At 47.5% G+C, this 25,105-nt stretch overlaps 5 protein-coding genes across 5 annotated transcripts; 3 read left to right on the top strand and 2 right to left on the bottom strand.

Moving 5' to 3' along the window:
• Positions 1-2,934: 2,934 nt before the first annotated feature.
• On the top strand, positions 2,935-4,400 carry EYB26_009906 (uncharacterized protein; the record flags this gene model as incomplete). The annotated part of the gene is made up of 2 exons (XM_054269152.1): positions 2,935-2,989; positions 3,049-4,400. The coding sequence occupies 2 exons, from the start codon at positions 2,935-2,937 to the stop codon at positions 4,398-4,400; spliced, it is 1,407 nt and encodes a 468-aa protein (XP_054125127.1).
• Positions 4,401-8,372: 3,972 nt separating this feature from the next.
• Positions 8,373-8,804, bottom strand: EYB26_009905 (uncharacterized protein; the record flags this gene model as incomplete). The annotated part of the gene is made up of 2 exons (XM_054269151.1): positions 8,373-8,717; positions 8,775-8,804. The coding sequence occupies 2 exons, from the start codon at positions 8,802-8,804 to the stop codon at positions 8,373-8,375; spliced, it is 375 nt and encodes a 124-aa protein (XP_054125126.1).
• Positions 8,805-11,486: 2,682 nt separating this feature from the next.
• EYB26_009904 (uncharacterized protein) lies at positions 11,487-12,370 on the top strand (the record flags this gene model as incomplete). The annotated part of the gene is made up of 2 exons (XM_054269150.1): positions 11,487-11,617; positions 11,686-12,370. 2 exons carry the CDS (start codon positions 11,487-11,489, stop codon positions 12,368-12,370), a joined length of 816 nt encoding a protein of 271 aa, XP_054125125.1.
• A 2,732-nt stretch (positions 12,371-15,102) lies between these two features.
• EYB26_009903 (uncharacterized protein) lies at positions 15,103-21,781 on the bottom strand (the record flags this gene model as incomplete). Its single annotated transcript, XM_054269149.1, has 21 exons — positions 15,103-15,314; positions 15,373-15,742; positions 15,802-15,879; positions 15,941-15,965; positions 16,027-16,033; positions 16,087-16,395; positions 16,478-16,863; positions 16,916-17,117; positions 17,169-17,508; positions 17,561-17,873; positions 17,928-18,426; positions 18,483-18,755; positions 18,808-18,870; positions 18,929-19,702; positions 19,764-19,993; positions 20,051-20,342; positions 20,436-20,805; positions 20,857-20,964; positions 21,021-21,173; positions 21,632-21,677; positions 21,729-21,781. 21 exons carry the CDS (start codon positions 21,779-21,781, stop codon positions 15,103-15,105), a joined length of 5,103 nt encoding a protein of 1,700 aa, XP_054125124.1.
• Positions 21,782-22,242: 461 nt separating this feature from the next.
• On the top strand, positions 22,243-24,672 carry EYB26_009902 (uncharacterized protein; the record flags this gene model as incomplete). The annotated part of the gene is made up of 7 exons (XM_054269148.1): positions 22,243-23,219; positions 23,283-23,342; positions 23,407-23,587; positions 23,637-23,758; positions 23,825-24,274; positions 24,334-24,552; positions 24,606-24,672. 7 exons carry the CDS (start codon positions 22,243-22,245, stop codon positions 24,670-24,672), a joined length of 2,076 nt encoding a protein of 691 aa, XP_054125123.1.
• Between the last annotated feature and the right edge of the window lie 433 nt (positions 24,673-25,105).

Here is a 25,105-nt window from a genome sequence, read left to right as displayed (position 1 = left end):
TAACCATAATGTGCCGGTCACTGTCATGGGTATAAACGATAGGCCAGGGTGTATTAAGCGAACATCAGTAGTTGGGACATACGGATTTGCTGTACCACCAACTACTCAGCACCTATGAAGCAATTACGAATATACTCCATATACAGAGGCCATTTACAAAAGAAGCTGGTTCAGGGATATTTCTGCCATGTTTCAGACTAATATCGCATCTCAGGCTAGTTAGTTATACCGTAGTTTCGCCGGCCCTAAACAATTTCGAACTAGCTAGTTAAAAAGAGTTTTTACTACGTACTACATATTGTTGTATCACTCTTTGAGGTGGATATAGAGTATTTAGTAGGATAGGTGAACAATATAATAGGTTTATGTGGATTCACTAAAAAGAAGTACCTACATAGTAGGGTTTACTCTACTTTAACCCCAGATCATTTACCTACCGTAGTGGTCACTGAACCCTGAGCTTAGTTGGGAGTTAAGCCTTGAAAAGAAATTGCAGAAGGAACATACCATGCCAACAGCCAACTAATACGACAACAAGGGGGATTCGGATTCGATGCGTCCATGCCACTTCAGCCGCTCTCACAGCCTAATGGCTAGCCGCAGATATTTCTGGTTCATAGCATGGGCTCTCGGACCATGAGCCAATGATGGGTATAGCGAGAAATAATCACCAACTACGAGATGGCATGAACGTCATGGAAGGATGTAAATCACAATTTCTTTGCCTTTACGTATGTACTATGTAGAGAATAAAAGCCCTCCTAATCCTTGTCAAATCCATATTCATCGCTAAGGGGTCTGATCAAGAGAATACTGGCGGTGGTAGAATATGTACATAATGATTCTAGAGGCGGAGACATTTCATCTTCTGTCTTATTCAAATAGCCATCAGGCCTTCACTCAATCTAGAACTTACCGGATGGATAATCCGTCTGGATTAAATACATGCCTGCATATTGAAACTGGTTGGTAAAGCTCAAAGCATCCGAGAGGAACCACTACTTAGGTTGATGTCCTCACCACGGCAAGATCCTCATCCAAGTTCATTTCATCTTCTCTATGGAACGTTTTTAATGGTCATTCAGCATCCAGACAATGGATCAATTGAAACGCGCGGATTGCCCGCCTGATATTCCGGCCGATATCCATTCCCGGCGGATGTTCGCTCTCATCCCTACGACCGTTATCCTCATTCTCTCAATCCTGACGTATATTCTGCGAATGTATTGCCGAAAGAAGACAGGGCAACGATTTGGGTGGGATGACATCTTGATGGGATGTGGGCTTTTGATATCACTTGAGCCGGCGATTTGTGAATATCTGTGTAGGGAGCACGACTGCCACACTTTGTCCCCTGAGAGATTGATTGATTGATGAGCTTCCAGTGCTGCAAAATGGACTGGGGCATCACAATTGCCACGTTCCGGAAGAGGAACGACAGCGTTTCGCGGTGGTCAGTATCATCTTGATCTTTAGCTCTGCGGACGGGCGTGTTCCTTAACGACTTTCAGATCAGCTTTGCCCTGCAGCGAGCCAATCAACCGGCCTTGGCCTGTATCAAGATATCTATTCTATTATTCTATCTGTGTATTTTCGGTCAGAACAATAGATTTTGCCTGGCAGTCTACATCAACGTGGCGTATACCCTTGGCTGGGCCATCTCAACCTGGATTGTCAATCTAACCGTTTGCATCCCAATCGAATTTTACTACGATCGCACCATTAAAGGCGGTTCGTGCAAAAACCAGGCTATTTCCGAGTCTGTGAACGGCGGATTGTCACTGTTCGGAGATATTTCCATTCTGGTCCTCCCGGCTCCAATGGTATGGCATCTTAAGATGAATATGAGAAGGAAGATTGGGATTTGTGGTATCTTTATGCTTGGGTGCTTGTATGTGTTGCTTCTCACCCCAGACGTTACGTTGATTGTGCAACATGACTAAGATGAATGAAAAGCAATTGCATCGCGAGCACCATACGCATCATCGAGCTTACTCATTTCGTACCTACGGATTCAACCTACTCGCAGGGTATGAGATCTATACAAATGTCACCAGTGAGGTGGTTCAAACTAACGCCCTATATCTTAGTTTACTCCTCAACCTGGACAGACCTGGAAATGGGGGTTGCTATAATATCCGGAAACCTACCGCTTCTTGCTCCAGTCTTCGAATGCATTCTCGGCAGAAATGCAAGCGCAAGACGATATTACTAATATGGCTCTAGCGGCAATGATGGTGATATATTTGCCTTGCACGATCATCACGGATCGCTTCGCCATGACGGCTCCGTCGGTAGAGGTCCAGCGCAGACTTTCACAAGCTTGTTGTCTGCACCCGATAATTTCCAGCGATTCGGTGATGCAGACCATAATGTGCAGCCCTGACCCGGGGATATAGAGTTGGATGATAGGGCTGTACTTGTCAAGAGACGGGTGGATGTCATTTCAGACCCCGTCGGCTCAGACACGGCCAACAATCAAGGGGAGACACAGACGTATATGGCTACAAACAAGTAGATAGTCTTTGAACGGAGATATTCACTCCTTGTATGCTATGTCGTCTATATCTACAAAAGTTTTGATGTTATTGGAATTGGAGAATCTCGGGGTTTCAAAATCAATATAACGGTAAGCCATTGCGGGCGACGTAAAGAACGGATTCTACTGTAAGTTCGTACGTCAGAGTGAATCCGGCGGCCAGAACACAAGAGAAAGAAATACAACAAAATGACTCTAAAGCGTTGCATTGAAAAAGATGCTCACCAAAGCAGAATGAAATGAAGAATCGTCCCAATCCGGTTAGCGCGCGTTCTTATCTTCGTCGCCGATCCCGCTCTCCGCATTCCCAAAAAATTTAAGAGTCATACCCAACACACTCACCACAACAAGCGACAAACACACAAAAACAGATCAATTGCATCCAAACCATCACAATGGCTTCTCAAAAGGCTGTTGCCGAAAACATGTTGTGGGGAGGCCGATTCACGGGTATTTATTTTCTGTTACCTCCGTTCAAGGGAGAATACGAGAATACTAACATCAAGCAGAGGGGCTCGACCCATTGATGGTCCAATACAACGAATCCCTCCCCTACGACCGCATCTTCTGGAAACAAGACATCCTCGGCTCCCTGGCCTTTGCCCGCGCAAACACCCGCGGCGGCATACTAACCCCCACCGAGTTCTCCGAAATCGAGCGCGGCTTCAATCAGATCGCCGAGGAATGGAGCACAAACAGCTTCGTCATCAAGGCTAACGACGAGGATATTCACACCGCAAACGAGCGTCGGTTGGGTGAGATTATCGGCAAGGATATTGCCGGAAAGTTGCACACGGGCCGATCGCGCAATGAGCAGATTGCGACTGATATGCGGTTGTGGTTGAGAGATGAGCTGCGGAAATTGGATTCGTTTCTGTGTGATTTGATTAAGGTCTCTGTGGCGCGCGCGGAGCAGGATATTGAGTATTTGATGCCTGGGTATACGCATTTGCAAAAGGCGCAGCCGGTGCGGTGGTCGCATTGGGTGTTGTCGCATGCTGTGGCGTTTGCGTCGGAGTTGGGTCGTTTGCGTGAGGTGATTAAGCGGGTTAACAAGTCGCCGTTGGGTACCGGTGCGCTTGCCGGTAACCCGTTCCATATTGATCGTGAGGCCATGGCCAAGGAGTTGGGTTTTGATGGGATTACTATCAACTCGATGAACACTGTGGCCGACCGAGACTTTGCCATGGAGACGATGCAATGGGGTAGCTCGTTTATGCTCAAGATTTCTCGCTGGGCTGAGGATCTTATTATCTACAGCAGCTTGGAGTTTGGCTTTGTCCGCCTGGCTGATGCCTACTCTACGGGCTCTTCGCTCATGCCACAAAAGAAGAACGCAGATAGTCTCGAGCTTCTCCGCGGCAAAGCCGGACGAGCATTTGGACATGTCGCAGGTTTGATGATGACCATCAAGGGTCTGCCGACTACCTACAACAAGGATCTTCAAGAGAGTGTCGAACCACTTCTCGATCACATCAAGACCGTCGGCGACAGCATCCAGATCGCCACGGGCGTTCTTTCTACTCTGACCGTTATCCCGGACAAGATGCACGCCGCTTTGGCGCCGGAGATGTTGGCCACAGAATTCGCCGACTACCTCGTTCGCAAGGGCGTGCCGTTCAGAGAAGGACACCACATTTCAGGACGCGTTGTTGCCTTGGCTGAGAAGAACAATGTGCCCATGGATACTCTCACCCTTGAGCAGTTGCAAGGAATCGATAGCCGCTTCGGGCCGGATGTGCAGGAATGTCTAGATTATGAGCGTGCCGTTGAGCTGAAGGATGCCATTGGCGGTACAAGCAAGCGCGCTGTCCGCGAGCAGATTGTCGCCCTGAAGGCCATTATCCAGGGAGATGCTTGAGCTTGTGTCAGGGGTATTGCATATAGGTAGGAAGGAAGGAAGGAAGGAAGAAAGGGAAGGGTATGGTCATTTTGGATACTGTTTTGGGATATTACTCGCGGGACAAAATGTTAGAGGTTGGATGAATTGAAGCATTTCTTTCTACGTACTGCAGCAGTAGTATTATAAATCAAATGGGTTGTTAGTTAATCAAAAAATGACTCGTAGTTACTACGTAGTAGGATAGACTATTTATGCAAACAGCTACGAAATCAGGTTTCAGACGATGCTAGTTTATGATTCTATAGTTACCGTACTTGATCAAGCGAATCGATCCGGAAAAAAAATCCAGCATCTGTATACATCAGTAGACGTCGATGAAGGAATGTATCACCTTTTTACCTAACAGGGATCCCAGATTAGATATATGAATCTCCCCTTGAGGAACTGATGTGTATGAAAATACATGCACAAAATATGAAACAGTCACAATCACAATTACTAAGTTGGTCCATAATCACTCAGCTTGTCTCGAGTGGTGGAAGTAACTGCCTAATCCGGTAAGCTCCCTTAATACCACAACATTTGCATAAGTTACCATACATACACACAACCAACACCTAGTTAACTATCAATTATCAAGTAGTTAATGACTTCCATCCAAGTCAAGTCAAGTCAAAAATCGAGAGCCGACAATCGAGCAAAAAAAGAAAGAAGAAAAAAAAAATCAATGTTGATCCGGCGCTTAGCAGCCAGCCTCAAAACAGGAGAAATTACCGCACACGAGGGAGAGCTGCAAGCCTCCAACCCAATCCAAGACAATCCGCCCCCGCTCCCTAAGCCCTTTCCAAGGGTCGATCATGCAAGTTGATGAGTCTATACAAACGGTCCATAATCCTCTTTTTGTTAGTCCCCTTCTCCGTCTCCATCTCTCAACCCTAAAGCGGGCGGAGACCAGTCTGGTTACGAGTCTATTACTTACTCCGTATACGTCAGGCAAAATTAATCCCGCTCGCTCTATTCCCGAGGCTCCATGAACCATGAGTTTTCTTCCAAAAAAAAAAAAAAAAAAAAAAACAAGGTCATTTCATTTAGCTATCTTATTCAGGAAATATTGGCTAATTTTTGCGATCTCTCACGATCTGAATATACTAACTATATACTAGGCTTGTCAGCCAATCAATGCCGCTAGATCAACACTTTCCCCCTGAGCTGTTAGGGGGCGCAATAATTTTTGAATTTGATGGATGGACTGAACAGGTTCTGGTCAGGAAGTGTGCGTTAATGTTTGAGTTTTGGTGAAAGTTTGTTTTCGCAAAAGGGTGGGAAGGGAAAGGCGAGCCTACAGCCGGGCTTCATCCGGCACTTCGTTCTGTTTTTGACGGTCCCAGCTTTAGATGAGATGAGATGAATGACGCTAAACTCCGAGTCAAGACGTCCGGCGGCTGTTCGGATGCTGACTCTTGTGCTCCGTATAACTCGTTAACTACAGTAAGTTAGTTAGTTGTCCCCGGGGCAGATAAGTTATGCGGCGGATTACGATTACGATTATGATTGCTCCGTCCAGGCTGATAAGACGGAGGAGTGGACGTCATATTTTAGTTACGAGACATACATGTAGCTAACTAATTGCCGACGAGGATGACCTAGGCACTATCCTAGCAATACGCCACTTACGCACTAACATGGCAGGGCATGGCATGACATGACATGACATGACCTGACCTGACCTGACCTGACATGGCATGGGCTACGTGGTCCTCGCTTTCACCTGCCTGCGGAGGACGTGTTCGTTCTACTCCGTTACGGAGACATGGCCGAAAAACACTGCGTACTACGTAGTACACTCGGAGTACGTACGTACGGAGTCCTACGAGACGAGTCGAGAGGCTCAATTTTCAGCCACAGTCCACAAATGGACCCTGCATAATGTTCAGCCACATCGTCTATTTTAGCTTTTTGGTTCATTCATTTGTGGGCTCTGTGGCTAGTGTCACTAGCCACGGGGTCCACCGCGAGAAAAGAGAAAGCAAATCCCTAGCTTTCTAGCCCACTGTGCTAGCCCGCGGCATTTCTACGGACTTTGCTCGGTCAAGGTGGTGCTCAGCTCAATCCCTCTGTTCAGTGGTAGAGTATAGTATGCCCAGACGGAACTTTCGTGCCGTTTACTCCGCAAGCAATGGATGGTGGGATGAACAGTCCGGCACGTGCAAATCAATTGAGCCACATACTTCACCACTAGCCACATTCCAATCTCTTATCGGACCGCCAGGCCGGGCTAGGCCGTTTTGGGGCTAGTCAGGACTCGGTACTCTGTAGGTCCGGCATGCCCGATCGTTTTTTCATGATTGGCTGACGGACATGTCCGTGTGTGTATCGTATCCAAGAATCCAAGAATCCAAGATGTCAAAGATATCAAAGTTCAAAGTCCGTCGGCTCGAAGAAACACATGTGACGAGCTGTCACTACGACTGTAGGCTCTGTCGGTGTAGTCGGTCGATGTAGTCTGTCGGGTGTCGGCATTCCGACTTACCGACTAAGTTAGGTATACGCATGCCCTAATACGGTAATTTTTCTAGAATGGCTTCAGACTCTTTCTTCGCCCGTTTTGCGCCTTGTGAAACCTTCCTAGATTGAACAAAGGTGCCAGTCCGAAGTTACGTTCGCATTTTCGCCAGACAGGTAAGTTGTAACTACGCAACTACGTAGTACGTACCGTAGCAGGACTGACTCGTCACGTCATGCAGGTAACTAAGTTAAGTTATCTCTCCTCGGATCATCATCATCATTAACTTAACTATCGCAGATGCCATATGACAAAACGGTCGGCGGCATTGTACATGCGACATATCACATATATTGCATCTGTCAGCACCTTCCTACATAGTTAGTTAGTAACTTAACTTTCCCCATTAGACGCCGATGCGCTGTGGTACATGTACCCGTTTCATAACCTTCCAAGGTATCACCAACAGTGTTCATCACTCTAATGCAGTCGTAGGTCGCCACCACACGGTGGTGTACGTGCAACCCTGCAAAGTATCACAATCTACAAACGGTCAATCTATTATTTAAATGTGACTGTCGACCGATCGTTTTGTATCACCACTTCAAAAATAATATCGACCTGCCTAAATCGACTAATGGAGTTGGATATGCTGATCTTTTTTTTTTTTTTTTTTTTTTTTTTTTTGGTTATTTTTGTATCTGCGTATGCACCTGGTGGGAAAATCAAGCGGGAAGGAATTTCTTATTTTTTCCTTATCTTTGGTCTTATCGGGAGTATTCTCTTGAAATAGAAGGACGTTTTTATTAGCTATGTCGGTTCGTCAGGGACCATATTTGCGCTTTTTCTTGTGTCACCGAACGTTGTGTGCCACAGATCGGCGGGTGGCCTGATTAGACAGCCGTCCGTATCTTCCATCTGTACTATGTAGCACACAGTCCATGAGTGTACCTTGTACCTTAGTGTACTACTCTGGACGTAGTATACTATAACTAGTAAGAGAGAAGAGTCTAGACAATTGTACCACGGTCTCTGAAACCCACCCTCGTTGCACAGTCCCATACTCCCCCCTCCTCTAATCGATAGACCTCGTCTATTCGCTTATTACAGTTACTAGTCATAGTACATAGTGAATTAGGAGTCGAATTAAAGAAATTGAAAAAGAAATTCAGTGGATTCTAGATATCTTCCGATCTTCCGATCCCAACATTGAACATGAACATTCAACATGAACATTGAACCTAAACAGAATATTCGCCGAATAACGCCTTGCTCGCAACTCCATCTGCCACTAGTAATAGACAAAGGAAATGCTGAAAGAGAAAGTGCTCAAATAAAAAAAAAAAAAAAAAAAAAAAAAAACAAGATACCTATGTAGGCAAGAATCGTTTCCAGAACGAGGTGCTGTATACTAGTATGTGCGATGAATGGAATGAAATGAAATGAATAGACAAAGTCATCAAGTCCCGAGGCCAAGTCGATTCCTGCTAAATCGAAGCCCGTTTCCATAACTGCCTCAGTCGATGTCGAAGCTTTAATCGTTTTTGATTGTTGAGGCAGAGCCATCTATACTGACTCGATGTAGTCGTGGATAAAGAATCTGCATTGTCCTCCGAGCGAATCGATGGCGACGAAAAGGTGGTGGTGAAACTGGATGGACTGCTTGGTTGGTGTTGTTGTGGGTGGTGTTCTTGTTGCTCCTCTTCGGATTCCTCGTAGTTGCAGTGCTGGCATTGCATGTATGGTAGCATGGCTACGTGAGGGTATGTTTGCGCGAGGATGATGTCGATATCTGACATTTGCGATGGGCGGCGCGAGGTGAGTGCGGGGTTCTATTGGTGGTGAGTTAGTACAAACGTACGCAGAAGCAAGGAGGGAGATAAACTAACCCACAACTCATAGTTGGTCTTGTATGTCATTGTGGCTTGAGTGTGTTTGTCTGTCGGCTGGTTTGTATTGGTATGTGTTGGTCTTGTAATTGTGTTGTGTTGGTTGTTTGAACAAACTTCGACTGAACACGGACAAGACTTGACTATATAACTACTCATCTGACTCCGAGGCGTGGGAGACAAAGCAAAGACGAACCTCAAGTCTAATATGTCTACCGTCAAGGCTGGCACCAAGCACCGTCTTCGTATACTAGTTCTAGGTAGTAGGTACTCCGTGCGACGGCTAACGTGACGCAGCAGTATTTACCCCATCCGATCTAGATTTTGAATCAGGGCTAAGATTAGTAGACGATCAGCCTGGCCAGTGGGAGGGACCCGATTCTCACGACCCCGATGGCTCTTGGCCCTGGAAGGCCCATGGTAGATAACTAGTGAACTAGTTGTTATCCTACTTCCTACTTTGTCAGATCTGCTCGTCGTCAGAGAGTCGATGAATCATGGATCTTGTTCCTGGAGTAAATCTCGGCGCATATCATTGGGCGCTGGCCACGCACGTCTGAACACCCCAAAAGGGCCCCACTGGGCTTTTCGCTCGTCGTGATTTCCCACTCAGGACGCGGCACTAGTCGAGCGGACTTTCAATCTATTGAATTTTGCTGCATGAAATGGTACAATGGCCCTCCGCTTGTCCGGATCAGAACTGCATGACCTCACTTCGTCTACTTTTTTTTGCTTTTTGATTTGGAATATTCTGTGTGTTCCTGCATGGTACCTTCTTGTTTAGTGCGGTCGCATCACATCGACAGACCGTCCGACAGCAGACACGGAGCGCGATCGATAAATCAGATCGAGGATCGGGCATGGTAAGCGCTAATAAGGTAGTGCGTAGAGTAGTCCTACGTACCGGTAGGTAACTAACTACCTGGGTCGACGATAATAACCATGATTCTGGCACGACTGGTAACGCCACCGCCATGGCTGCGCCGGTACCAGAGAGCGTAGTTTGATTTGGCTGTAGACGGGGGGTTCGAGAGCAAATTCATTATTCATTAACTTAGGTATTCCGCTAACATATGTAAGTTAACTTACTACACTGCGAGCACTCTGTACGGAGTAATTTTCTCAGCCACAAGTCCACTATCCGATAACTAACTCCCCTCACTCTGTCAACCATCCGTGCGCTCGTTGCGTTGCGAAGGTGACCTTCTCATGGAAGGCTAACTGGACTAAATTAGTTAACGTAGACGTACTAAGTTACTACGTAGTAAGTTAGTTAACTAGCTGACTAACTAACTAACTAGAGGTGACTGATTTGTCAACTGGCGGTCGAAGGATTGATCCCCTGTACGTCGCAACCAGAGCCTTGGGCCTGAACTCTCCCTACATGCTACGAGAAGGACTCCGTACCATACCTTAGTACATAGTTAGTACCTAAGGGACGGGGGCCACATACAGGGATGGTCCAGGCTTGATCAGGGATTTCGGGTCACTGGGTCACTGGTCGCCGAGCCAGCGCTGAAGAACGTGATCTTCTCGACCGAGTATGATGATAACAATCCTCTGTATGTGTTGCTAATCACTCACTAGCTACATCCCTTGAATTGATACGTAGTAAACACTACGTAGGAACTTGCTTCCAAGCGAGGTCCTGCGCGCCCCAACAGAGTCGGTGGGAGACATACGGCTCCTACATCTACATGCAGAAAGAGTGCGCATCAATCGATAGGAATGTCTATTATGATTTTCGATTGTATTGCAAGGCAGGGATTAAGGGCAACTTGAAGGCTGAGGCACGAGGCATAAGATTGGCATAATGCCTCAATTAAGCCCTAACTTAGTTAACTTAGTTAACTAACCATGGCCATTACAAATACAAAAATTTCAATGGTTCTGATTCCCACAACCCCCCAACCCACAACTACCCTGGAGGAGTTGGCAGTAACTAACTACTAACTAGTATAAGATGCAGTAAGAAATAAGACGATCTCGGCCACTCCGTAGCGGCTCCGCACCAGCCAATAGGGGGCTGCGGCTTGACGCTCCGCACCGCCATATCTGTGGCGACTACCTGTGGCTCGTGTCCCCACCGTCTGTGGCTTGCCTCAATAGTTCGTCTTTAGCCTTCTGTCTCTAGTCTCTCGATAGCTTCAGTCCTCGCGCTTGTCCCCGCCCTGTCCTTGTTTAGCCTGCTTTCCCGTCCGTCTCCTCTCCTGCTGCTCTCTCATGATTCGCTTTTTGCTCATTTTTTTCCACGTTACCCCCCTGCTGTCCCAGTGTCAATCCAGCACAGTTTGAGGTTAGCCCAGGAGCTCGCGATCCTAGACAACCTTTTTCTTACCTGGGTCACTTAGCAAGTGGACTTGGAAAGACCACATCGCTCCTGCAATGGCTTCCAGTAGCCAATTTCGGAAACTGTGCGCCCAACTCTACTTTGCTTCCGGTTTCTGGGTTCAGTCCCACTCCTCAAGGTGAAAAGCGCATATAAGGGCCAAGCTTCGACCTTCCCACACCATCACCCCCCCCCCCCCTCCTCCTCTATGACGATGTTGTTAGACGTTGGACTCGAATTATTTTTCTAGAGGTTCCTTTTCTTGTTTTCCTATTTAGTGACTGGTTCATGCCTCGTTTCCTTTCTTTTGGCTTTTCGCTTTTCGCCTTTAGAGGTACTTTAACCATAGCGCGGTGCAGCTATATGTTCTATGAAGCGCATGTATGTCAACTTACAACAACTACAACGACAAGACACAACTTGGGTTGAGATTACGACTCTGGCGTGGTTTGAGATCTATCGTCAATCGACGTCTTCGTTTTGTCTCTGCGCCTACTCGCCTTCTGTCGCATAGGTATAGTATAACCACCCCTCGGCTCGGCCCGTCTCGTCTCCCTCACATGCTAATGATGCTATTGTCAGGCACAACGAGAACGGCAATCCGCCGGAAATACAATCTACTGCTTCTACCACAACCACGACAACAACAACAACAACTACTACTACTACTACTACTACTACTACAACAATCCAAATGCCAGGCACAACTCGATTCGCCGACGACGGCAAACTCAACCCCTCTGAATGGTTCCCAGTGTACCAAAGGTGTATAGAACACTTTGTGAATGTGGCACAGCATCGGCCCACGGCGCAATCACTTGCGGCGCATATCAACATTCTTCTTCCCTGCCAGCGTGCCACGACCGGCGGCATTCTCAATTCCTCCGAGTCGTCTTCACGACAATCACAATCACAACCAGAACCATTCTCACTCATCCCCTACGTCCGCCGCCTCGTCGCCACAGCTACAGACACTCCAACCATCATGCAAGAGCTTTTCGGGGCAGACTGGCGTCAGGGTGTCGGCGCAATCGTCGCCCAGGAGAGAATAAACTACCTCTTCGCCGCGAAAAGTGGCGGATGGCTCAAAACAAAGGCGCACTATGATATACTGCCGTATGAAACGGTGCCCTTTCTGAGGCCATTGCGCGACCCGGAGGAAGAAGAGTTGAGAACGGCAGAGCTGCGTTGGAGTGAATGGTTGGCTATGGAGGATTGGATGGTGGGACCGCGTAGTCCGTTTGAGGAGGATTTGTCGGGGAATTAAGCTATTTTATTTTGCCGACGCTTTATTTTTTTTATTTTTTTTTTTTTTTCATATATTTTCCTGTCTGTCTAACGAACAATTCATTCATGCAATGGATATGACTAATGCGGCGTACGGAGTTTTTCTTTTTTTTGTCCCTTTTCGTCGTTCGTTACGTTCAAAAGAACTTTTTTTCTTCTATGTACGTACTCGGTACTCCTCTCGGGATTGGAGCGTGCGTTTGTCGTCATGGTGTTACGACTTGTTCTAGTCTCTCGCTATTTTTATCCTGTCAGGTCAATCTCAAACAATAACTACTACGTAACTACAAATTACGATAAATTAGTATAACTAACTAACTAACTTAACTAACTAAGCACTTGTTTAGTTTCATAAGTCGACCTACCGAGAACGTTGAAACCAGTCGGCAATTGCCAGTTCCCGTACATCGGACATCGTACATCTAGATTCTGGTAGAAAGGGGGCGATCGTCCAAATGAGGCAAATCGCAACCTCGAATAGGCAATTAGCTTCATGGAAAGTGGAGTGGAACCTTGGTTGGTTTGAGCGTATTATCAGCCCTGACGAGGCTTTGTTGATAGTATATCAGAGTAGAATTAATATTAATATGAGTTAGTTAGTTATAGAAGTGATATGATAATACGGCGGACTATTAACAAGGACTTCAAAAGTTCAGAGCGTGTTTATTGCCATGTTTTCTTGGTATGCATGGAGCATGGTTAAGGGATCTTCTAAGTTCTTAGAAACGCGCTCGACTGTTCAATATGACGGCTACGAAGTACTTCAAAGGAAAAAACAAAACAAAAAAAAAAAAAAAAAAAAAAAAAAACTTATTTGAAAGCTTGTTAGGATCATCTGACATCTGACATCTGTCAAAACAACCAAATCAGTACGGGTCGACGGAGTTTGAATGAACCGCAGCCCCCTGGGGCCCCAGGTGGCTGGCTGGGTTCGCCCCCTGAGAAAGAATGGTTTTGAATCGTATTGTGGTCGTGGGGTTTTGATGTGCTTGTAAGGCAGGAGGTTTGTTCTTGTTGTATGTTCTACGAGTAATATCGAAAGTACGTATTAAAGTAGTGGATGTGAGGGCACCGTGCGGAGTATGGTTACTATGGTATACACCCATTTCTTTTCGCCTTGTTCTGCTTCTGCACCTACCAAGGAAACCGTGCGACCATGTTTCATATAGATATTCTATCCATGAGGAGCAGGTATAGACAATTGTTTCCGTTTGAAGCAATAAACGAACTCGGCGGCTTGTCAGTACCATGTCTTGATTTAGTTCATCTACATAACTGCGGTAATTACGGGTTAAGTTAGGTACTTCGTATAGCCGATGACTTGGTTAGTTACCAGGTCGGTAACAGAGTAAATCTTCTATTTGACCATCCATATACATACTCTGTAAGTCCCGTGCCGTTCGTTCAAAGAAGCCGCGATATTGATCCAGAGCTATCATTCGCGACATTTACCCTGATTGAGGGGGGGGACCCCCTACCCAGATTCCGGGGTCAGCTGTAACCCTATTTTGTTACTACGTACTCCGTACAGAGTAGAATGTTTCGCCATCCGTTCATTTCATGTGAGTAGATAATCTAACTGAAATGGAATACCCTTTGGCAATGGAATGGGGCCCATAAATAATTGCATCACGCACAACAGGGTCCGAGTTTTGACAGCTGTCACTCGCAGGTTTGTTTCGCATGTATAACCAGGTTGACCCCGTACAGCTGAACTCGTGCCTCCAGACGAGGGTTCTGAGAACATTATCCTTTGGTACTGTGGCGTTTTCGTTCTTTATTATTATTATTATAAATTTCTTTTTTTTAAAAAAAATAACAAAATAACAAAAACAAAAGAAACAACAAAACCAATTAGCGAGTGTTTCCCGTCCCGATGACTCGGGGACGCCGGAAAAGAAAATTAAAAAAAATAAAAAAAAATAAACGAGAACAAGGAATTGATCTAGGTTTTTGACTTTACCAACGCAGCGGTACATACCTCGTGGGAATGATCCTTCAGCATTTCTAGCTCGCCTCAAACAGGGTCGTGGCAAACGGGTTGGAGGGCTCGAGTCCCGTCCCTATCATAGGTAGTACATACTACAGAGCGTAGCCAGGTGGCTGTACGATCCTTTCGATATATATCCCCCCGGTCGATAGTGATACCAGTAATGCCTCGAGAGCGAAATAACATGCCGTCCGGATTATACTATCTACTCCGCGGTGACGATAACTATGTATGATGTACTACGTAAACCAGACCAGGGCTCGATTTCGAAGGATATACTAGTTACAAGGTAAGCGAGCTGGAAGGATTCGCATCCCCGTTTCGTTTCAAGGTTGTACAAGGGCGTACGCTTAGCGAACACACTTCCCAGGATGGTTTGCAGTGAAAATATGATGTCAATGAAGTAGTCCAGGCGACCTGGAAAAGGGGCCTGGATCGGCCCCAAAGTGAATCAATCAATCTTAGCTGGAATTATGGCTAATATTCGGTTAATAGTACATACTACTGAGCACAGGATGAACTAGCAATTTCATTCAGTGGTTCTGTTGTTCTGTTGACATTAGTTTAAAAGGACCTTGAACTGGGACAGGGGTGTAGTTGTGCTCCCCATCAAGAGCGGGGATCATATGGACTAGAGGGGGACATTTTCTTTCAAAACATATAAAGAGTGAATATTACTCATTGAAGATCCGAAGCATGATATAAAACACAGATCTGACATCTCAGTGGCGATAATGGTGGGATTCTTTGTCGCTTCGCAAATGACTTGCATGTGGTGTGGCCGTGATCATGGGCTCCTTCTCTTGATCGGCCTCGAGGTTCAGTTTTTCCATCATTCCTTCAAGATTGCGTGCAGCGTTGTCGAGATAGCCCTTTCCATCTTCCGTGAACAGCGGGATTGGATTCTTCAAGTCCTCAGCGGAGACTTGCACCTCTACCCATCGTTAGCACTATTCAACGATATTTATCAATCCTATAGGCATGGCACTTACTCTCAACCACCCAGGTGCTGGGATCATCAGGATCCTGGGCTCTCTTGAACAGAGTCGTCTGGGCCGCGAAAGTAACGTCACACCCATACGCCCGGCCCTCATTAATACCGAGCAGCGGATTGTACCATGATCCGAGCAAGCACACAGCGTTTCTAGTAGTCGGAGACAAATAGAGCTCTGGATTTCCCCAAAGATTCAACCCACCCAGGATGTAGGCCATGTCATAGGGCGCGTAAGTAATTTCGCCCGCGTAAGACAGATCGTAGCCATTGTGCGTCCCGGATGTGAGATTGATTCTGTACTTGCGTGTCTGACCGGTCCAAGGCTTAGCAAAAGTCCATCCGCTCCACGGCATCGTAGTGCCGGTTCTCTAAACAGGTTGATCAATGAGTACTCATGGCTAGTTGACGAAGAGGATGAGATGCTAACCGCGTCGTATATATTACTTATCAGGCTATTGATCGTTCCCTGGTAGTCATTTTGATGGGCGCTTACGCATGCGACTTCCTATACAGCGCATGATTAGAATTTCAAAGCCACAGGGGAAGATAGAGAGGAAAGTACTTACCGCACCAGTGCCTCCTTCCTCAGATCTGGGTGGGATACCTATTAGTAAGAGAGACTATGTGATACCAGACTGAAAAATAGACATACGCATTGACTGTCATGGACGGTTAGTAAGGTTCTTCCGACTGGGGTTGGCTGCCTACTCACAAGGAAATTCATCACACGATAGACTATCGTCGTAGCCTTGCATTAGGGCATAGTCGGTCGGTGCTGGAACGATAGTGCGAACACCATTGATCGTCTGGGTGGTTTGCCAGTTATACATTGACTGTACCTCGGTCGGCCACAAGGCAGTTTTCTCCTGCACGCACTCCTTGTATTTAGCAGAGCATGCATCGTGTCGATTGCCACCAGTTTTTTGTTGTTCGTTGCTTGAGAAGTAAGTAAGCTCCATTCCGTTTCCTTTAATCTTGCCCGGATTCTTTTGCAGATAGTTTCGAACATTATCGCAGATACCTGTTCATTGTGCATTAGGGCTGCTTGTTATTGAAGCTGGTAGAGTGCGATGCATACGGGTACAGGGCAAGGGGAAACATACCAATGAACGACTTCGAGCCAAAGTTCTGCATCGTGTTTTGATTCCGGTTCGTGACAGCGGTTGCACCAAATAGATCACAGTTGTAAAAGAGAGCAGGAAGGTTGTAGCACTGCGGTGCGCGCTTGCTGGTTGTTGTGCCCGAGCCTTCGTCGCCGCTAGTCAATGTACAGGAGGAATTGCCCGCACTAACAGTAGTCGAGCATTCCACCAGTCCACCGAAACAGCCAGAACCAGTGCTGTTAGCAACGAGGCTTTCCACGCTGCTCCGTTTGCTGAGAGGGTCATTACTCGAGTATGTGATGCAGGTGTTTTCCACCAAGACAATTGGGTCATCAGGGGAGGCCGCCTCATACGAACTGCCCCAGTAGGCAAGATCATTCAGAAATCTGTTTGGTCAGTCAATGGTGAATAGATGGGATAAGAGGGAGGAATGCTCACGAGACGTCCGCAGAAACAAAGAAAGAGTAGATATAGTCAGCCCAGTAGCAGAATCCCGCAGACGTAGTGCCGTCGTAGGAGACAGACGCAGATGCATTGATACCCAATGAAACAGTGTTGTCCACACCCGCCGTCACATATCCAGACATGAGACTTCCGCCTAGGACAGAGATACCGAATTTCACCTGAGGGGTGAGTGTTACTAAATTAATGTCAGCATCTCACGAAAGTAGATGGTCATGGATAAACATACAAGCCATATTCCCCTCTGCCGTCAGAGAGGCATCGAAGATGGGGTCAACACTAAAAGTCTGTGGATCGTCACCAACTATGTCCTTTGGCATGATTGTCGCGTCCGAGCCGCCGTCGTCCTGAGGGAAATACACCTCGGCACGGGGCCACGATGCAACCACGCCGGCATTCAGCTCTCCAGAGATACTAAGCGACGCATCCATTTTGCCAGTCAGCTCAAGCTCCGGTCCAATACTAATAAGACCTTTGATGGAGAGCCCAGGGAAGGTGATGCCGCTAATGATTGACTGTGTTCCGGTAGTTGACTGCCAGACAGCCTCGCCGCGAAGGGTGAAGAGGATCTATAACAATGAATAAGTAGGAATAAGCGTGATTGTAGGCAAAAGATCATACCGATGCTTCAGGCGCAACTGAAAAGTATCCATACGCGGCAATCAAAGACGGGGTAGGGAGGATGGCTCCCTCAAAGTAATATCCATACTGGGCCCTGAGTGCCAAGTGAATGTTGGCGTCTAGATCCACGGTCGCGGTGATATTGAGGTCAGGGCAGTACCCCTGGGCGTGGAAGAGCTTGATGGTTTCATCGTACTCCATCGGAAGGTATCCTTGATCCTTTTTTGTTATAGAGGTCATTTTAGACAGCCAGGCACTAAAACCACCAAACCAGCGCTTGCGGCGCTTAGATGGAGTGTCGGTGATATCCTTCCTATTTGGAGGTTCAGCATTTTAGCCGTCTGTAGCAGGATTGCAATTCACGTACCAGTATTCAAGAAGATTAGTGTAATCAACCCTGAAGTTTACATCGCCACTCCTCTCTGCCGATGCACCGGCGAGGTCATAGTCAACAGTCAACTCGTAGGTATCGGTACTGGAACGTGGTAAGATATTAGAACGACCCGATTTTCCGGTAGAGCCCACCGGAACAAGACTGATAACCCGTGCAAATGGACCGGCTCCAATGTCCTTTGGCATCTTCACGATGGTATTGTTTGCACCACCCTGGAAGATTGACATGCAACCACTGGTGCCGTTGATGAAAGTAGTGGAGCACTGAATATGATAGACCTCGACCTCGTTGTCGAAAGTATCATCGCGGTATTCGAATATGCTTCTTCGCTCGTGCATTTTGAGAGATCGCTTGGTTAGTTGTTCCTCGTCCACGAGGAAGCTCCATTGGTCGACAAGAGACTCATCGTACGCTTCCGGATCGCCATCGATCATGACAAATGCAAATGGATCACTGTTTTCATTGTTGGTAGCTGAGGTGTTATCAGCGACGACTGAAGCAGCTGCATGGAATGGATTATATTCCTACCATCATCGTTTGATGTTTTCTCGACTTCGTAGGAATACATCACGTGGTCTTCATCTGGATACTCAAAGAGATCTGCGGGATCCACAGGCCGATTCTCAGAGGCAGAAGGGGGGTCGCAGCAAAACGAGTTGTAGAGCGCGCCTGTCGATGTATCGCCACATCGGGAGTAATATCCTTCGTTGAGGAAGAAGTCAATTTCCATACGCCGAGTAATGAGCACCTTGTCGCTCGGACAGTAATCGCAATAGTGCCACTCGCAATTTTTGTACGTGTCTGGGGTCGTTAGCATGTTTCACACGACAAGGTAAAAACAATATCGTCGTACCTGTAGAGGGGCAGCAGAAACTGTAGAGGTATGGACACGCTTCGCCCTCGTCGGGGTTCAAGTCTATGAAAGAAGAGTGTTAGAGCAGCGAAATAGATAGATAGAACAAGGTGAGTCTCACTGTTCCCTCCAAATATACTTCCCCACTCGTTTGTCGTCCAATTGGTAGGGCAGGAATCTGCGCACCCACTCCAATGACACTCATTCAGTAGACTGTTGGTGTTACAACAGAGTGACCGCTGGTTGATTAGGCATCGAATTGTTCCTGTCCGATCATTGTATGTATCTGCCACCAGCTCATACTTGTTATCACCGCATGTGCTACTGTTCCCACTGCACAGACCAAATTCATTTGCCCCCTCCCAAACGCATCCCTCAGGCATAGCATGAGCAGGGCAGCAAATCATGCGATACTGAGAATTGTGGTCAGTCTCACTGCCAGAATGACACTGCTTGCTGTCGGGATTCTGGAGCGCAGCGCCGTTACCAGACGCAGAGTGAACATAGTCCAGAACACTGTACCCTGACTTGCATTGCCCTGTGTTTATGTCCACGCAGTCGCTGATATAACAATCAGCCCCTGTGTATGCAGACAGCTCACTGACGAGTGATTTCTTCTGGGATTCCAATAACGATCCGCCGTTGAGAAGATCGTTCCCATCAACAGCCTGCCCAAGAAGACCAGAAAGCGCCTTCCAATCATAGGTATCCTGATCAACTGCCCAGATCATGGCGCCTCCCAAACAGACTGAATTAGCGTAGTCGACCTTCTGCTGAAATGTTTGCGCATTATCGAACGAGATCCATTGATTGCCGCCCCAGACAAGGTAGTTAACGGCTGCTTCCTCGTTCCAGATGAGCTCAGACCCCTCCTCATCCATGATTTCTGTGATTTCTAGTTGTTGTTAGTAAACCATGGGATATTGCCAAGATGCACGCAGCAGTGCGTGACTAACCTTTATAAGAGAGAATGCCACTGCTATTCGAACAAGATCCCGCAGTGCCAGGGCCTGAAAATGGACACCCAGGCTCTGTACAGGAGTAATCGGACAACGTGAATGAACGGCCATAGAAACCCATTCCCATCACGATCTGCGTAGGGTTGACTCCAGCTCGCCAGAGTAGGTCGAGTGAGGCTTTAATTTCCGTCAAGTTAGTGTGTGAGGCGATCACACTTCCGATGTTTCTTTGCAGAGGTTAGTGACATATGAACACGCAGAACTATAAGCGAGGGAAGACCAACGGGTCCTTTCCATCCCACACACCGTGCAGGTCATAGGCCATCAGATTGGCCCAGTCAGCACCACCTTCAAGCATCGCGGGAATGTCAAAATGTTGCATGTACCAATAGCTAGTCGGTATGGTGAACGTAATTCCGTAAGTCTGACCAGACTCGTCGAACGTCTTTCTCAACTGGTTGACTAGGTAAACATAGTTCACCGTATCTGCTGTCTTGCCAGCTCGATCAGACGCCGCGGGGTACTCCCAGTCCAGATCGACACCATCGAAGCCATACTGTTGCAAGGTCTTGAGGACTGCCTCGGCAAACACCTTTCGATTCTCGGAGGAGGACGCCGCATCAGATCAGTATGATTGCGTGTCTCCCGGGTCACTGAAAGCCCAGCCACCAATACTCAAGTAGCAGTTCAGTTGAGGATTGTTTTGCTTGAGGGAGACAAACTCTTCAATTAGTGAGTCGACATCATTTGTACCGTCGTCCATGAATTCGATGTTCCATAAGCTGTCATCGAGAAGATTTCGGCTGAACAATGCAAATGCGTAGTTGATATGTGTCAATCCACTGACCGCCATGTCACTTGGACGCCATGCATCACATGCTCGCCCGCTTGACCAGGATTCATAGTATCCCACAACCCGGTTGAGAACGTTATTTGAGCTGCACGAGGGGACAGTGGGATCTCCGCAGTTGTCACCTTGACAACCGTTCCCACAGAAGAGATCCCCTGTTCCGCAGAATCCCCATTGAGAACAACACACCTGAGATATCAGCCAAGGCTACCGTTAGAGGGCAATGTAAGTTTGACTCACATTCAACGGGCAGCTAGCAGACGGGTCTTTGGCATCTTTTCCACACTCGGCAGTGGCATTGCAGTTGCTGATGCAATCGGTTTGGCAAAACGAGCCGTAGCCACATATCTAGGTGGCTTTTAGTAAAAGATAGACAAGGTCTGGGGTAAATGAAATGAGCTCACGCCTTGGTTATCTTTCCATTGGCAACACGCATCATTTACACATGGGCTGGTTGTGTTGCAGTAGATTGTCTGCGACTTCGTAACAGAGACGAACAACACGACGAGGAGGAGGATCCTCCAAGGCCGGTTGGCTTTGGAATCGGCCATTGCTACCTTCTCAAAGCAAGTAAAGTAAGTACAAAGAACTGTCCATGGCTCGATAAGCCCGGGCCGCGTGCAGAATTTATTTATTCAGGAGCTACGGACCAACGCAGACGAGATGAATGACATGCTCGGTATTTTCTTCGGACTTGAACCAACCGTCCAATGGACTAGGAATTTCGCAGTCAGATAAATCCAAGCGTCAGTTAGCGAATGACTGGACCTTTCACGGTGCATTAGTGGAGATTATTCCGCGATGTAGGGATGTCTGAGCTAGTAGTACTGTATTTTATAAAAAGCCAAATGAAAGTGGCCATTTTTCAGCTTACTCTCTTTCCCAACAACTCTAACCCTCAGCTAGTTGGTCATGAGGGGGCAAGATAAGTCCTAGATAATGGCCGATGGTGGGGCATCATGCGTGATTTACTATATAAATCAAGGTCCCGTATATGAACAGTTTTAGTGCAAACCGATGTGCTGATGAGAAACAAGGCGAGGTCATTCAGGTCAGGCGCCCTGCAGCTGAGTTAGTCTCCATTGCAATCTCCGGAGTAGCCCGAGTCTTACCAATTCATCCCATACCACACATCCTTCACTGGACTCGGAACAACCAGAAGCATTGTCGGGTTTGACTTCTCTGCGAGGTCAAACCTCGAGCCCTTCGTGGATAACGATGAGCCCCGTACGTACTTAGTACGGCAAAAGTAACTTTAACTCAATTGCAAGGCTGCGGGTGGCGCCGGACGTGCGTTAATATAAATATATAAATGGGGGCGGAGGACGGTACCAGTACCGTAAATTGGCGCGGATCTACACAACCCTTGTTCGGAGTCCCTGGGGAAAGGTGGACCAGCTGACGAAACAAGCTAATGTCCGCATCGGTTGGAGTTTACCAGATAAGAAAAGAGAGAGAGCGAAATACGAACTACAGTAGAATCACTACATAAACCAGAACGATAAATACAATGTTATGTCTGAGTACGGTGAAGAGACATAATCCTGCAGTGTATGCAATCTGGTAAGATATTTGTCTGGCCACGACTGACAACTTTCCTTACAACAGCCATCGAATCAAGCAGTCATGGGGGCCTTCAAGACTCTGTGCCTATTAGGTGTTGTCCTAAACACTGTTTGTGCCATTGCGGCTGTGAGTAGCAATACCTTGACCATATATCAAAGCTCAGATTTGGTCAACACCACCGCATCTGCAGCTTGCCAACAGGCGCTCGCCTCCAATGTGACCTGCTATCGCGGTTTGCCTGCTGCCATCACCAGGACCACTTCGTGGTCGTCGGATGCGCTGTCTATGATCTGTGACGATGCTTGTACGACCTCACTGAACAACTGGGTATCATCTGTCAATAACAACTGTGGCGCTACAACCCAGTATAATATATCTGGCACATTGCAAACCGCAATCTCGGCAGGACAGGAGCTGCTCTGGAAACAGACCGCAACATGTATCAAAGACTCCTCAGGGGAGTTCTGTAACCTGGTAATTCAGGGTGCAGTATCTCATGGTGATCAGAGCGTTCTCTGCAGCGATTGCGCTCTAGATTATTTGACCACGGTTATCAACTCGCCGTGGGGACAACAAGTCATGAACCCAGTTGCTGTGGAGAGTCAGATCCAGAGCTGCTCGGCGACTGCTTCATACTCGGTCACATATACCGCCACGACAACGTCGAGTTCGGGAATCGCAACAGCATCATCGACTGTCAATGCTCGATGCAACACGACAGACCCAGAGACAACCACATACACAGTCATGGGAAATGAGACATGTGTCAACATCTCCACTGCGCATAACGTGTCCACTCCGGCATTGACCGCATTGAACGGGTTAGATCCTGGGTGCAACTATCTCACTGCTGGTCAGCTCTTGTGTCTGCCGAGTGTCTGCCAGACATATCAGGTTGCAACAAATGATTCCTGCACCTCAATCATAGGGAATCTCACCCGAGTGGTTTCGACGACGACATTTCAGTCTTGGAACCCTGCCATCAATTACCTCTGCTCCAATCTGTATACCATGGTTGGTCAATATCTCTGCATTAGGTATGTTTCTCTGCATGTATAGCTCCTCCTCCATCTGCAGTGGAAAGACGCTGACACCCACAGTCCTCCTGGTACAACCTCCATGCCCAATTATTTCCCGCTTCTTCCAGCAACAACAGCGGCGTATGTTCACTTACAGCTCCATTCCAAACTAGGAGACTCACTTCCTGTGTCTAACCTTTACCAGGCCTGTCCCGACTAACGCCGTAACAACCTCCAACACCGACTGCGGCTATTGGTATACAATCCAAGTCAATGATACCTGCCAAACGGTTGCTTCGACATTCGGTATTTCCGAGGATGATTTTTATTTCTTGAATCCGCAGCTTGGAACCAACTGCTCCTCTCTTTGGCTTGGTAACAGCTATGTATGTCTCTTGGCAGGACATATGGGAGAAGATGATACTGATCTTTCAGTGTGTGCAACCAGTGGGAAAGATTCTATCGTATGCCGGGTATAACGGCAGTTCAACTCCCTATACGACCCTGGCTTCAACAATAAATCCCAACGCGACTTTGACAGCAAACCGCTCCACCACGTACGGATACGCCTGCCCCTACCTAATCCTTACTTTTGCTTTTCCCTCATACTGACGACCTCACAGCCACTTCTTTTACTCGTTTCCCCCTCCAACAACCACCACTTCTGCCTATAACAGCACAGCCTGGAACCTTACCCAGAATTATACTCTATGTGCACAAGCGATGGCTTATTACAACATCAGGGGCAGTAGCGACTTCACAGATGACATGTACGATAACGCTGCTTGGTTCTCCGAGTACCAGCGGGTGTGCCTCGTTGATCCAGGAAATTTTCCGACATCCGCATTCAATACGAGCATCGTGCTGAGCACTGATGATCCATCTGGGCCTACCTCAACTCCGGCTTCTACGGGGGCAACCGCCACCCTGAGCTCAACAGCCCCTTCAACATCTTCCCCAACTTCTACTCCGACTGGTGGAATCTCGCCGAATGGCCTCTGCGGCTCGGCGAACAACGGATGGACCTGCGCGGGATCGACGTTTGGTACCTGCTGTAGCATTTACGGTGATTGGTAACTTCCACTCTTCCTCCTAAACTTTGACCCATGATAACTGACTCCCTCTGTCTTAGCGGCTCAACCAGTGATTACTGTGGCAGTAATTGTGACCCGAACTACGGTGACTGCCCTAGTACTAGTACCGTAACATCGACGACCACATCGACTAGTGCGATCTCATCTGCAACTTCACGCTCCAATGTCTCACCTAATGGACTCTGCGGCGCTAGCAACAGTGGCTACACCTGCCTCGGATCTCAGTTCGGAGAATGCTGCAGCCAGTATGGATACTGGTAAGTTAGCTCGACGTCAATGCAAAATGCGAGTGACTAACCAGATTGGATAGTGGATCGACAAGTGACTACTGTTCTTCGGCTAACTGCGACTCGAACTATGGCAGCTGCTCGTCGTAGTGATAACTACGTAGTAAATAACAGAAGGACTAGGGTTCCCTAGGCACAAGACGGTGATGTGAGGTGGAGAGAGGGGAATAATGTGCGGCTACGGCGGCGGTAGAGTGCGAGATGGTATTGTAGTCTATATAGGTAGGGGGAAATTGGCCGGAATTTGAGGCCATGTTCTTTGAACAGCCCCTAAAATCGCATCTAGCACATGGCCCTATCGACTATCAACTTAGTATCAAGACATGTTTCCGCTCCTGTACGGATGTCTAGCGTGGACCCGCACCTCGCAGAAAAGTCCTCATTGACGGTTAACCCCCTCTGCTAGTCAGTCTGCCCCACAACATCCACTACGATGTTCGGCCCGGCTTCAGGGTCCCAACCAAGTAAGTGAAGCTTTCACTAAGTTACGGAGTAGTAGTACCAAGCTAGCCAAGGCTTTCTT

Source organism: Talaromyces marneffei, chromosome 8 (assembly GCF_009556855.1).
Source record: "Talaromyces marneffei chromosome 8, complete sequence".
Classification (NCBI taxonomy): domain Eukaryota; kingdom Fungi; phylum Ascomycota; class Eurotiomycetes; order Eurotiales; family Trichocomaceae; genus Talaromyces; species Talaromyces marneffei.
This window is presented reverse-complemented; position numbering and strand designations above follow the sequence as displayed.